At 36.3% G+C, this 15516-nt stretch overlaps 1 protein-coding gene across 6 annotated transcripts in view; it reads left to right on the top strand.

Annotated features, from left to right (window-relative positions):
• The window catches only part of PANK1 (pantothenate kinase 1), a 50366-nt gene that overhangs the window by 26476 nt on the left and 8374 nt on the right, over window positions 1-15516 (top strand). For 5 of the 6 annotated variants that reach the window (XM_081330062.1, XM_081330063.1, XM_081330064.1 and 2 more), the window contains 3 exons: window positions 7339-7515; window positions 9469-9592; window positions 14247-14372. In XM_081330062.1, coding sequence (XP_081186188.1) covers window positions 7339-7515; window positions 9469-9592; window positions 14247-14372 — 427 coding nt within the window. Of the gene's footprint in view, window positions 1-7338; window positions 7516-9409; window positions 9593-14246; window positions 14373-15516 lie in introns of those variants that run through there. The other variant, XR_014026749.1, reaches the window with a different exon arrangement.

The following is a 15516-nucleotide window of genomic DNA, read 5'->3' as shown; positions in this document are numbered from 1 at the left end:
TACTGTTAGGATTTTTTTTCTTCTTCTAAGATAGACAGTACAGTTGGAGGCTGCAAAATAAAAAAAAGTATTGGGGGACTGCATGCAGCACATTGGTGTTTATCTTTACTGTAAATCATGGTTTAACACTGCAGGAATTAATAGCAGTAAGCTATTATGATCCTGTCCCTTTCCCTTTTGCACTTTTCACTTGAAACAGAACAGATTGTCCGTCTGTTTTGTACTGGATTTATACTGTGATAGGGAATAACAGAATTTTGTATGTCATATCTCCTATACTGGCATTCCCTTTCTTACCATACTTGTTTATTTAAACTACTGTTCTTTTTTTATTAAAGAGTTTTACAGAAACAAAATTTTACAATATATCCCCAAATCCCCCCCAGCCCAAACCACCCCACTTCCCCCCCACTTCCCAGAGCTAAATACAGGATTATAGTTATAATAATCATATTCTAAATAAGAATTATCCATAATATACAATTAACCAAATTCATAATGTGCTTTAACTCCCCTTTAACATAGATACATACAAAGTACTAACACTAAGATAACAATATCCCTCTAAAATCTACTCATAAGCTAAATGGAACTTTTTAGTCCCATATTTATTCTGAATATAATCTATCCATCTCCTCCAAACTGAAATATATCTTTCCTGTGAATGATCTTTCAAATAAGCAGAAATCTTAGACATTTCTGCAAGATTAGAAACTTTAAACACCCATTCTTCTATAGTAGGCAAACTATCCTTCTTCCAATATTGTCCCACCAGTAACTGTGCTGCTGTTATCATATTCAACATCAAATTAGTTTCTTTAACATCACAATCTACAACAATACCCAATAAAAACAATTGCGGAGAAAACTTTATCTTCCTCTTAAAAATCTTTTGAATGTTCCACCAAATTTTAAACCAAAAAGCTTTTATATTTCTACAAGTCCACCACATATGAAAATAGGTGGCTTCTAAACTACCACATCTCCAACATTTAGACTGCAAGTTAGGATACATATTAGACAACTTCTTGGGATCCAAATGCCATCTATAAAACATTTTATAAAAAATTTCTCTTAAGTTTTGAGCCTGAGTAAATTTAACATTTCTGACCCAAATTATCTCCCAAGTATCCAGCGAAATTGGTTCCTGAATATTTTGTGCCCACTTTATCATACAGTCTTTAATTCCGTTTCCGAGTCCAATTCAATTAAAACTTTATATATCCTCTTTATATGTGCACAATTTAAGTCTCTAATTTGTTTTACTAAATTTTGATCTGTAATTGTGATGCCAACCTTTTGATCTAACTTCCACCTAGCTTTCAATTGGGTATATTGAAAGCAAGAGTAACTTATTTTTTCTTGTCTGAACTCCTCTAATGATTTAAGTTGCCAATCATTCCCTTCCAATCTAAGTAATTCCTTATAGGAAACCATATCCAAATTCACTCCCATAGATACGCCCTCTATCGCGTGTCCAGGAATTCCCCAAATCGGTATTTTATAATTTAACTTATAATAATACTTTTTCCAGACACGCAACAAGGCACTTCTAAGAATATGAGATTTAAAAGCCCTATCCACCTTCTTATCATAAAGCAAATATGCATGCCATCCATATACCAAATCCCAACCCTCAAGATGAAGTATTCTCTTATTAGTTAAATTAAGCCAATCACTAACCCACATCAAGGCAACCGCATCATAATACAATTTCAAATTCGGCGCCTTGAGTCCCCCTCTTTCCCTAGCATCTTGTAAAATCTTAAATTTAACTCTTGGTTTTTTCCCCGCCCAAATAAATTTGTTAATACTCTTCTGCCATTGATCAAGGTTGGCATCCTTTTTCAATATAGGTATCATTTGAAACAAAAAGAGAAACTTTGGCAGAACATTCATTTTAACAACTGCAATTCTTCCCAATAAGGATAATTGTAATTTTTTCCAATTATTTAAATCCCTTTGTACCTTCAACCATAGTGTTTCATAATTATTCTTATATAATTTTACATTTGAAGCTGCAATATACAATATACACTCCTAAATATTTAACCTTTTTTACTATTTCAAAACCTGTTAATTTAGATAACATGTCCCTTTCACTCATAGATAAATTCTTAGATAGTATCTTAGTCTTATTACTATTCACCTTGAACCCAGAAACCTTACCATACTGAGTTATAATTTCCATCAAATCTATAACCGACTGTAACGGTTGAGATACTGTCAAAACCAAGTCATCAGCAAAAGCTCTCAATCTATAATCATTCTCTTTTATTTTAATTCCCTTTATCATAGAGGACTCTCGAATTTTAATTAATAAAATCTCTAATGTTAAAACAAACAATAATGGTGATAGGGGGCATCCCTGTCTTGTACCTTTTTCAATTTTAAAGGTCTCTGTTAGTCCCCCATTAATTATAATTTGTGCAGTTTGTTGTTGATATATAGCTTTAATAGTATGTAAAAAACCTTCTCCAAAATTCATCTCCTCAACAACTCTCAATAAAAATTGCCAATTCAATTGGTCAAAGGCTTTCTCTGCATCCAAAAATATCAATGCTGCGGGGACTTGGTTGTTTTTATCCAAATATTCAAGCAAGTTTACAATTTGTCTTACATTATATTTCATATACCTCCCGGATATAAATCCCGATTGATCACTATGAATCATTTGTTTTAAAACTTGCATTAATCTATTAGCCAATACTTTAGCAAAAATCTTATAATCTGTATTCAAAAGCGATATAGGTCTATAATTTTTAGGTTGAGTAAAGTCTTGATCCTCTTTTGGAATCAATGATACAAAGGCTGTCCTCCAAGATGGAGGAACTGCACATCCAGTCTGAATTTCATTAAACAAAATCTTTAAGGGTTCAATCATTTCAACCAGCAACATTTTATAGTAAATTGCTGTTAATCCATCTGTTCCCGGAGCCTTGCCCAATTTCAACTGTTTAATAGCTAAAGAAATTTCTTCTGATGTTATTGGGCAATTCATCTCAAGTTGTTGTTCTTTTGAAAGTCTCGGAAAATGAGCTTCCTGTAAATACTTGTCTATATCTAAAGCTTGTATGTTTTCTTTAGAATATAATTTCGAATAAAAATCTAAAAAACTCCTCTTAATCAAATTTTGTTGGTAAACTTCTTTTCCTTTATATTCTATTTTGTCTATAGTACGTGATTTCTGTTTCTTCCTTAATTGGTAAGCCAACCATCTACCAGGCTTATTAGCGTTACAGAAAGTATTATGTTTCGCATAACGCAAGTTGGTTGCTACTTGATCAGCCAGTAGCATGCTAAATTGTTCTTTCAATAAGTGTATTGAAATCCTTAAGTTATTATATAATGGATTCAAAATAAGGTTTTTCTCCTTAGATTTAATCTCTTCCTCAAGATCTAAACGTTTTTGCATTTGCTTACGCCTATAGGCGTTATTCATATAAATCAAAACCCCTCTCATATAAGCTTTACTAGCATCCCAAACCATTCCCATCGATGTACCTTTATGCATATTTGTAACAAAAAATTCTTTCACATGTTCTCTACATTTCTGCAAGAACAACTCATTTTTAAATAAGTTCTCATTCAGCCTCCAGGATCTTCTATTACCATCTTCAGCAAAAAAACTCCAACCAAACAGGACTATGATCAGACATTGTCCTAGGGAAAATCTTAACGTTCTTAACCCGAGAAAAAAAATCAGTAGTAATCAAAATAAAGTCAATCCTAGAGAAAGATTTATGTCTATCCGAAAAAAGGTAAAATCTCTGTCTCTCATATTCCTTTCCCGCCATAAATCTCTTAATTCCAGATCCTCCTTCAAATCAAAAAAAGTTTTAGGCAATTTCGAATTAGAAAAGTTTTTGGAGGATCCCTTCTTATCTTCAGATGGGACCAAAACTCCATTCCAGTCCCCCATCATAATTACAGATTTATAATCCAATTCGATTAGTCTCTGATGTAAAAATTTGAAGAATTTTTGCTGTTGTTGATTTGGAGCATATAATCCAATAAGAAGAACTTTCTTTCCTTGTAATGTTAATTCAATACTAACATATCTCCCTTGTTTACCCGATTCAATTAATCTAGCCGAGAAGTCTTTTCTTAAGTAAATGACCACTCCAGCCTTCTTGTTCGGAGCAAAAGATGCAAAATGTGTTCCCAATCGGGAATTAGTCAGATACTTTTGATCTTTTAATGCAATATGTGTCTCTTGTAAGCAAAAAATGTCATTTTTATGTTGTTTCAGATAAAAAAATACTTTCTTTTCTGTGGTGAATTTAAGCCATTAACATTCCATGTCAGGAACTTCACCATCTCTGGTGACCATGAGCCTTTGGAACATAACCTGAAGATCAGCTGTTGCTCTCTTCGGACGTGCCCCTCCCACATGCTCTGCAACAACCACATCTTGCGTAATTAGACCAGATACAGGCCTCTGTTTTTGCTCTTTTTCCATACGCTTGTATGCAGCCCTAGTCATCCTCTGTTCTTTCGGGTCTTCCTTTAATGCCAAACTCTGCTCCATGACCTCCGCCTGCCGTATCTCCTCAAGAGACAATGACATTGCCCCTTCACTCAATTGTTTATCTTCTTGTCTTACTTCTATTCTTTTGATTCGAGGAGACGGTGGTGAGCCTGCTTTCAGGACCTTAGTGTAAAAATCTTTTGCTTTTAAAAATGTATCCAATCTGTATCTGGTCCCTGTGTAATTTACCACAATTCCATTGGGTATTTCCCATCTAAACTGGATTTGTCGCTTCTTAAGCTCGTCGGACAGAAAAGCAAAATCTTTCCTTTTTCTAAGAATTTTTGGAGGTATCTCCTTTAAAATTATAATGTCTTGGCCTGCAATTTGAAATCTTTCTCGATAAAAGGCCTGGATAATAGAATTTCTGGTTGATCTCCTGGAAAAATAAATCACTACATCTCTAGGTAATTTTTTTTGCCTAGCAATCCAGGAGTTAACCCTAAATGTCTTATCCATTTCTTTAAGTAGTTCTTCAGGTTCGCATTTCAAAACAGGAGCCACTGCTTGTGCTACTTCCCATTCCAAATCTTCTTTAGGATTCTCTTTAAGGCCTCTAATACGCAATGCAAACTCCATGTTTTTATATTGTGATATAATAACTTCGTCCTCTGTTCTGTCAATCTTAACCTCTACTCTATCAATCTTCTGTTCAGCATCAATGATTTTATTTTCCAAATTCTCCACATACTCCATAACTGAATCCACATGAACATCCAGGCGTTCTATATGTGCAGCCAAACCCTGAAGTGCAAGCACTATATCTTCCCTCATCTGTTTATTTTGGTTAACAAATTCTTCCTTTGTTTCCTTTATTTCTTGCTGCAATACTTGTGTTGACTGCATCACAACTTGCTGAATGTCTGCCAGTGTAAATGCAGGAGGTGGGGGGGAGGGTGGTTGTACTGTAGGTTTCATCAAAGTCTGCCCTGCAGCTTGTGATAAAGGAGAAGAAATAACATTCTTAGAGATTGGAGGGCCTCCCCCACGTCTCGCAGCCATCTCTTCGATTTCCTCTTTCACCCAGCAGAATCAAAGTTCAAAAAAAAAAAAAAGAAAGGGAAAGGAGAGAAAAAAAATAAAAGTTCTCCCAAAGTTCCTTAACCTTCCATAAAAAAAAGAACAAGCTTTCAAATACACAAAATCCCTACTGGGTAAAATCAGTTGCAGATTGTATCTCTTGCTAGGTAGCAAAATATAACAATTTTCCAACGCAGTCACTTCACACAAGAAAGAAACATTCCAGCACCATTTTTACTCCTTTTCCAACTTAGAACTTGAAGAAGATAATGAATCCGAGTTAAAGTTAAAATCAACTTAAAAATTCAGATCTTCCTGCTTTGCTCTGCCTGCTTCTCAGAGAAAAAGAAATACTCACAGTCCCATCTAAGCAGCAGGTGTAGTTGTCGCGTCTGGTTCCACTCCTTTTGGAGCGAAAGCATCCTGAGAGCGAAGAGAGCCTGGGCTCTGAGGGAACTCACCCTGTTATCCCCCAAACTATTTGAGAGAATCACAGGGGAGCTCTACCTCTACCTAAACAAGCTCGCCTCTCCCTCTTCTCCCGAGGGAGAGACTCCGGCGCCGCGGAACAGCTGATTTTCGCTGCCTTCGAGCGGCTTGACACTCTATTTAAACTACTGTTCATGAGGTTGCATATGTTATAATGATTACTGTTACGTTGTGATGATGGTTCTCTTGAGCAATAATGTTTTGTTTCCTGAATGTTTTATTTGCTAGGCCATGAACACAAATGAAGAAAATGAACAGGAATTATAAAAGAATTAAAACTATAAAATCAGACCAATTCCATGTCCGTTACATATTGATATATATTTTTCTGTAGGCAATTTGAGTGATAAAATATATTCAGTTAACTAGTCTATTCAGATTTATAGCTCTGGGATTTATGACAAGAAACATGATGTTTTTCTTACTGTTAAATACGTGTAGTTGAACAAAAATATAGGAAAGCTAATTTGCGGATCCTGAAAACATACAGGGGGAAAAAACCCTGAATGTTAAAAGCAAAACAATAATCAAAATTTTTACCTGTTGCTTGCTTTTATTAACTGGTCTTATTTCTTTCCCATATTACTTTCCCTCTTTTTTGCTAAGTATAACAATATCCCTTATATACCTATTGTTGTCTCCTCTGAATAATAGAAATATCAACATTGATTCAGTTTCCTATCATGTTTAATAAAGCTTTAAAATGTATAAAGGTACTGATAAAGTCTTCTGCTTAGCATTCTCACAACCAGCAGTCATGTAAGTTTTGAGAGACTAGCAACTTACATACAGACATAACTGCGCTACATTTTAGTAGATGTTCATTTAGTACAGTAAATATGCTATCTAATTTTAATATAGATAGATGAAGTTTTTTTCAAACCGAAGAATAAAGCTTCAAAGTAAAGAAAATGTATGATGCCTGCTTAGAGATAATTATTTCAAAATGAATAGTTTCATCAGGAACATAGTGAATATCTGCTCTCTAATGTTGCTGATCAAAGCATGACACCCGAAGAGGAATTAAATAGGCACAGGTGAATAGATTTATAATGCAAAGAAGTGAATGTCACAATTGGCTGTAAGGTTCTGCGTTTTTGTATCTTTCATATCGCCTGCTTTCACTGAGATGGGAAACAGTGCAGAAATTAAGTCTATACAATCATCAGTCTTATTGCCTACTGTTTTCCTTAAATCTGCAAGCAGCCTCAGTGCCTAGCTGCGTGTAGGGGGGGCCTGGATTCTTTTGTAAAATAACCAATGTCACAATGATGGAAATGATCATTTTTGCCTTATAGTCTTGGTGGTGGTACATTCCTGGGTCTGTGTTGTTTGCTGACTGGCTGTGACACCTTTGAAGAAGCTCTAGAAATGGCAGCTAAAGGAGACAGCACCAATGTTGATAAGCTGGTGAAGGATATTTATGGAGGAGATTATGAACGGTTTGGTCTTCAAGGATCTGCTGTTGCATCAAGGTACGCATGGACAAGTCACAAGCATGCAAATTCAGTGTCTTCTGTTTGTATGTGTATTTTTCAACAATAGCATATTGCTTCATGCTAATCTAACTATCATCCCCATCATTCCATCTTAGTCAGCTGCAGCAATAACAATCAGCTGTTATTGTCCTGTAACAGGGATAGGAAGTATTTTGCAGCCTGATGGCCACTTCTTTGTTACAGCAATGAGTGGTTTGACACTGAAGGTTGCAGTGAATAACAAGATGAAAACACAAAGTGGACAAGGCCATATGGAGAGGGAGGATGGGATTTTTGTAGATTGTGAGATAATTTTTCAATGCTTCAATTGCATTTTGTGCATTCTAAACATCCAGTAAAATGCTAAATTTTGCAGCATGCTCACAGGGGTATCAAACTGTCGGGCCGTGGGCCGGATGTGTCACGTGGAAGCCACGCCCACCCCATTGCCAGCAATGGCAAAACAGTCCTGATACATTGCGCGATGTCACGTGACCGCGAGTTTGGCATTTCTGCTATAGAAGTTAAAAGCAAGCATTTTAAGGCTCTAGATCAGGGGTCCCCAACCCCTGGTCCATGGACTGGCACCGGTCCATGGCGTGCAAGAAAACAGTGCACACAAACAAGTGAACCCCCAACCTCAGGATGCAGGCAGCACACAAAACCACGCCCCCTCCAGTCCGCAGAAAAACCTCTATCCACAGAATTGGTCCCTGATACCCAAAAGGTTGAGGGTTGCTGCTCTAGATGGTCTACAGCACGGGTGTCAAACTCGCCACATCACGTGATGTGTCACGATGTATCGCGACTCTTTGCATTGCTAGGAATGGGGCAGGCACAGCTTCGGTATGATGAAACCGGCCTGTGGGCTGGCAGTTTGACACCCCTGGTCTACAGCTAATTATCTTCTGTCATAAGTATTATTAAATATAAAATGAAATATAATGGATTTTTGCAGTAGCATTGTAAAATGAAATCAGAAAATCAACCAGCATCTGGAAAACAGTAAATTGTATTATGCATAATTCAGTTTATCAGTGCTATTACTCAAATTAATTGCCAAGCTGCAAGAATGATTTACTGTAGGTCTGGCACACCTACTTTCCAGATTTATTTATCAGAACCCCTACAGCTTATTTGTGATTATTGTTACGTGATTTAGGAACCCAATTTGTGTACAGTAACGCCAACATAGCTTAGTTTCTTGATCTATATTTTATCTGAGAGGACTGGAATAAACACACTTCATCCAAATTTGTTCATAAGAACTTAAAAATTATGCTTGATCAGATCCAAGGCTCCTTAGTATAATGGCCTTGCTGGTTTTAGATGAGTAAAAGCAAGATAATTGTGCAAGAGCTATATCCTTCAAGAACTGATCCAATTTCCTTTAGAAACCAGTCAGACGTATCTTGCAATAATACATTTCAAAACTTGACAATGCACTGTGTAAAGTAATATTTTTTTAAAAAAATCGAATTCTGTATTCTGAGAATTTTTTCATGTTACTTTCTGTCATGGTCTTCTGTTGAATCATTTTTTTCTTAAACTAAAAAGCCTCCATATTGTAAGCTTTCCTCACTAGTACTCTTCAAATCCTAAATTATTTTCACTTGACTTTTCTGTATCCTTGATTGTTTTACAATATCCTTTTTAAAGTTCCTCTCTGAGAATGCTAGAAGGTTAGTGAGCCAGGACTCAGCTTTACAAAAGCAACATTGATTCTTCTGTGATAGCTTTTATATGCTTGATAAAGTTACACTTATTGATAGTGAAAATTACCTATAGTTGGAATCGATCAGTTCTCTATATTTGTATGTGAGTGTGTGTTTTGCTTCCTGAATGAATGACTCTGTATATCCCAGACAAATTCTTTAAAACATATTTTTAGAAACCTTGGCTTTTCTGAAAAATATAAGAAAGATCACATCCTCTAGTATTATCACACAGTTTCGGCAACATGATGAGCAAAGAAAAGCGAGAGACTATCAGCAAAGAGGATCTGGCAAGAGCAACCTTAGTCACCATCACCAATAACATTGGCTCCATTGCTCGGATGTGCGCCTTGAATGAGGTGAGATTATTTTAATAGCAAGCTAGTTTTGGGTTACTAAGAAGATTTGGGGTTTTAGTTTATATACCTTCTCCCACCAATGAAAATATTGAACGGTCCTTTAAAACAGGGGTATCCAGCCTTGGCAACTTTAAGACTTACGGACTTCAACTCCCAGAACTCCTGAGCCAGACATGTTGCCAAGGTTGGATACCCCTGCTTTAAAGCATGTTATTGCATGAGATAAACTGGTCCTACTGTTTTTATTTTTTTAAAAAAAATTAAAATGATAATTTTTATAGATAGTATGTCTTTGCTAAGTTGTTAAGAACTTCACCTAAGTAGAATGATCACTGTTCCTGAGACTTCTAATTCTTTGGGCCTCTAAGTGGACTTCTCTACAGCATTTGCTCATGATTTACCGTACTTTTCAGATGTGCTGTTTTATTTGAAGCCTCCAATATTTACACTGAAAGCATATGGACCCCCATCAAGTTAATGGTAGTGTTCGGTTGTTATTGAGGAAGTATAATCAGTATGATTTGCATATGTTGTTTGGTCCAGTGGTCTGAATTTTTTCCAATCTACATTTTAGAAACTTTGTTTTAGTCATAACAATTAGCAAGAGCTCTATATACCTTTTGACTTATACTTTAGCCATAGCAGAGAAAAACTACACAATCTTTTAAAGGTAAAGCCATAAGAATACCTGTTTATACGAGTGATGCAATCTGATTTGATCATGCTATATCAGAGTATTTTAAAGGTACGTGTGGTTAAGTCTACATCAGTGATTGGAAACTTCATCAGCTGAGACTGCTTTCCATCCTCCCAAGTCCTCAGAACTTCCTCAGTGAGGACTAGCTCAAAACAGGTTTTTCCCTGCTCTTTTAGGGGGCTTGTCCCAAGGAGCCTGATGGTAGCTTCGAGAGAGGAAAGTTGGAGCCTGTTTTTCTCCTCAGCAATATCACTCGCACTTACAAATTATTATCAGTATGGTATCATTGCTAGAATGCTGAACTTGGATGTGGGAGATAAGATTTGGTTCAACTACAAAGATCAGTAATTCTTCAAACAAATTGCCATTGGCCATAACGTATCCCAGACAGTAACTTTTAAGTTTAAAATAGATGCTGTGAATAATAGCGATTTATCTTACCTGCCCACTGGTAAAACCTAGCAGCATATAGGTTCAATATAGAGCCTCTCTATGACATTTTTCAAGTCAAAGGAAGTAAGGGAATATATGACAAGAGGAAGGAAGATACAGAGCAACATCTGGCATATTGTCAGATAGTTTGATGGTTTTGAATAGGTTAGGTCAGACATGTCAAACTTGTGACGTCGCGCGACGTATCGGGCCTTTTTCTCCATTGCCGGCAATGGGGTGGGCGCGGTTTCCTGATGACGCATTTGGCCCACGGGCTGGCAGTTTGACACCCCTGGGTTAGGTGAAATGCAGGTGTAAGATATTAGTATATCGTGCTGAGGACATTTGTCTGTTGCTTCTATGTATTGGTGACCATCAGCTTTTAATATTCCTGAATATTTTACGTAGGAATATCAGTGGAAGCCTCTGCAATAATAAGTGGTTCCGATCTTCCTCTTTGCTTTCAGCTTCTTTACAGTGTTGCCTTGTGGCATGGAGTTCAAGCAGCATTGTACAGGGCTATCAAAGCATAGAGAGTTAACTGCAATAAGCAACACAGCTTTCATTTCATATAAAGAGACCTAGTGAGAACTCTTAATATGACCTCTTTAGTTTTGAAAGATGACTATTGTTGTGAAGGCTTGTGAGATCATACGTGAATGGGATTCTTTATATTTCAGACAAATTATATATTTCTGTTACTATCTAATTTCTGTTCGGGCAGCAAAAATTGGCTGCAATTTTAGATATGCAGTCCGGTGATCATTGGATCCCAGCAGCTTTTTGCAAAAGTCTGGAATTCCTGGGATTTTTGCTCATTTAATGCAGTCTTTTGAATTCTGGCTTTGAGTTCTTGCTTAACAGCTGTTTTCATAATAAACTATTAGCAAGTATAATATAATATTTAGGTTAGCAAATTGGGAGCCTTGTCAAAGAATAGTCTCTAGTTTTGTAGGACAGATGGAATTTTGCTGATTTTGCAGTTGTGACAGACAATAGCTTGTTCTTATGGTGGACCATGTTTGATTTGATTAAAATGAGACTGCATAAAATAACTGAGGAGAATGCAAATGAGCACGTAGCTTGAGCATTGATTTTCCAAAAATATTGGGAGAAATCTAAATTAAGCCTATGCCTTAAAATACATAGTTGGGAGTCCACATTGCGAAAATTGTGAAAACGGTCTGTGCAGCATCTTAATTCCATAGTAATTTCACTTCAAGAAACTTTTAACTGTGGTCTGAACTCAGAGGGACTGTTTTGAGTGTTGCAGTTGTTTTTCTAGTGCATCCAAATAATGAATCCACCTCATTAGACTCATTGGACCCAAAATGGTGACTCTGGCTTTTTAATGTAGTAAAGTGTTCAGAAGTATTAGTAATACCTTATTTCAAGAAAGTTTCTGAAGCAATATTTTTACTGACTATAGTAAACCCGGGTTAAACTGGATCATAGAGGACACACTTAGTTGACAAGAAAGACAAGCATGATTAACACTAAGCTTTGTCATGTTAGCACCTCCAACATTTCAGAGCAAAAATAACTTGCAATAATTACTAAAAGAAGCTGATGCTTGTTTAGCTACAAGCTTGAGTGATAATTAATTTTTCCTTCTTTAAAGGTGAAAAAGTATTATCAAAATAAGGAATTCACTGCAGTTGGTAGTGAATTATTCTTTCAACTGCTGGTGAATTTCAGAATAGCCTTATTATAGAGGCAGAAGAGAATAAAGATATTTTTGATGTATAAAATACACAAGAGTAAATAATGATGAACCCAAAGGTGCTTTTTCAAAAGGCAACTGGGCTTTGTTTTTCCTTGAAGACATTTCGTTTCTTATCTAAGAAGCTTCTTCAGTTCTGACTGAATGTTGAGAATGGAAGGATTTATATTCCTTGCCATCATCTGGTTGTTAGCACTCTTTCTGAGAGTCATTGAGACCACATGTGCCCTCAGGGTCACCTGAATAGTGCAAATGAGTGTGGAACCTTCTTGGAACTGCTGAAAGGACTGTGTTGTAAACAGGAGATAGGTGGTGCTGTATCCCTCCTCCTATTTTGCAAGAGGACTGTTCAAACTTAATGGAGTTGGCCTCTTTGACACCTTTTTCAAGCCAGCAGTCCTTTCTGTCCAGAATATGGATGTTGCTGTCTTTTTTTCCTTTGGTTTTTGTGGCATAAATTCATATCTTTGTTATAAGCAGTGATAGAATTAATTCTAGATAGTCTGTTCCAACCTATGCACCTTTCAGAATCCCTCAGTTCTTATGGCCATTGTAAAGAATATGGAGAATTGGAGTCTGGAAGGCACATGGAGGAAGGCTATCACAGAAAACCCTTTGATAGCCTTCCTCCATGTGCCTTCCAGACTGTGTATGTGTAGTGATGGTGGTAGTATATTGAAATTCTAGTAAATGCCTGGAGATTCTGTTCTTCCTTTACCGTCAGACATTTTCTGGTCATTTCCGTGATTAGCATCACTGCCAGCAACAAAATTAAGTTTAATTCTCCATAATGAGAACAAAATTATCTCTAGGCACTTTCAGTGAATTGCACAAAGCCTCTGTGACTTGGTAAAACTCAGGCCTTCACACGATATTTATAACATTTCTTTAATACTTGGGGAAATGCATTACTTCAGAGATGAGAATAGTATATTGAATTTGATAAAGTACTTTAGCTGTCAGGTGCAAAAAACAGAGACATACCAAGCTTATTTATTGCTACTTGCCTATTTACAAGAATCTCACCAGATTAACTGCACTCTCTTGAGAACAACTAGTTAAGCATCCAAGAGTTATTGGGGGGTAGGGTGAGAAGTCCTGTATCCTTCACCAACTCCCCCAAGCTACCTAGACTATTAACTCTTTCTCCCCATTTCAGCTGCAGATTCTACTCCTTCAGTAAAGATATGGCTAACAAATAATAATTATTTTGATAAACATTTTCTGGAATGTACTAAATTACTCACATATTGTTTAGATGATCCACTATATTTAGGAATCAAAATTAATGCTCACTGGATATATATGATCAGAATTCTTTCCAGATGACCTATAGTAGAACATTTATCGATGAAAAAATAGTCAGCTCTATGCATGGTTATATAGAAAGAAGTGCTGTTAATCCTCAATAGTTACTCTTCACAGTTCATTGATATGCTAGAGATTATTCTCATAATCTATAGAGATTGGCTATTTTTTTAAAAAATAAATAAATGTAAGATTATGTGATGGTAAATAACATATTTGCTATGTGTCAGTGAATAAAATGAGTCTTCAATAAACTTTATATGGTAACAATATTATTGCTTTTTAAATTTCTTTTTCACGTTGCTTGGTTTACAGAAAAACATTACTTAGGATCAGTTGTGTTACATAAACAAGTTCATCCATCCGAGGTCTTATTATCAAAACACCAAAGGAATATTTCAACTAAGCACATTTGAATATTTTTCAATGTATAACGTTGAAAATAAGATCCTTTTAACTGCACATAACTCAGCTATTTTACTTAAATTTCACAGAATATTGATCGAGTGGTGTTTGTAGGCAACTTCCTGAGAATCAACATGGTTGCTATGAAGGTGCTAGCCTATGCCATGGACTATTGGTCAAAGGGACAACTGAAAGCTCTCTTTTTGGAACATGAGGTAAAAACAATTCAAAAAGAAAGCGTTATATTTGTTAATATGGTAATGAAATTATTTATTTATTAAGTTTGCGTGCTGCCCATCTCATTGCAAGGCGACTCTGGGTGGCTTACAACATCAATCACTGTCGTTGCTATCGTTATTGGTTATTTTCACTCAGAATCAGAGGTGGGGAACTAGGGCTCCTTTATGACTTGTGGACTTCAACTCCCAGTATTCTTGAGCCAGAATGGCTGGTTCAGGAATACTGGGAGTTGAAGTCCACAAGTCATAAAAGGGCCAGAGTTCCCCAAACCTGCTCTAAATCATGAATGGGAAAACAAATTAATATTGGTCTTATAAGGAAATATCTGCATAAAGCATCTGTTTTAGTAAAGTTGTGAGGGCATCTAGGAATATTAGACAAGAAAGAACATTAGGCTTCATCTCCTTGGGTCCTTCTGCTGATGTAAGAGTATTTGATCCAGCAGAGACTATAGAAATAAACTCCTATTAGAAAGCAGTAAGGAGGCTGCAGTTAATCTGCTTGTTTTAAAACAAGTTCCTTTTTATTCTGTGGAACTTCTGAGATGGATGGCTAGGATTGCATTGCTAATTTTCTACCTTCCCTTTGTTTACGATTGTAAGCCACCCAGAGTTACCTTGACGGGTGGCCAGTAACTTTCACAAGTAAATAAATAACTAACTGAAATCTATTAGAAGTCATTATCAGAGTAATTAATTGATATATCCTGTACCATATAGATAACAGCAGCTTGTTTGTACTAGAACTGTGTGAAATGATGCACAGATGACATTGTGTGGCAGTCTTGGCAGAAGTGTGTTTTGTGCAAGCTCAGCCAGCGTGTGGAACAGCCTTGCTAAGCCCTTGAGGGGATGCACTGTTGTGACACTGAGTTCCTCAGCAGAACCACAGAATGACCTTCTGAAAGATTTTGCACAGCCCTAGTGTATATGGAGAATTTTAACTTTACCACACACTTTTTCCCCTGCTTGAATTATTTTTTTATCTTTTTTTTTTAATCTTTTAATAATATTTCTATACCGCCCTTCTCCCGAAGGACTCAGGGCGGTGAACAGGGCAAGAATAAAAATACAAGATTACAAAAGTTAAAAAATAATTAAATACATGCCCATATACTAA

Source organism: Vipera berus (assembly GCF_964194415.1).
Source record: "Vipera berus genome assembly, chromosome: 5".
NCBI classification, from domain to species: Eukaryota; Metazoa; Chordata; class Lepidosauria; order Squamata; family Viperidae; genus Vipera; species Vipera berus.
Note: the sequence above shows the minus strand (reverse complement) of the source record. Positions and strands in the feature narration are given on the sequence as shown.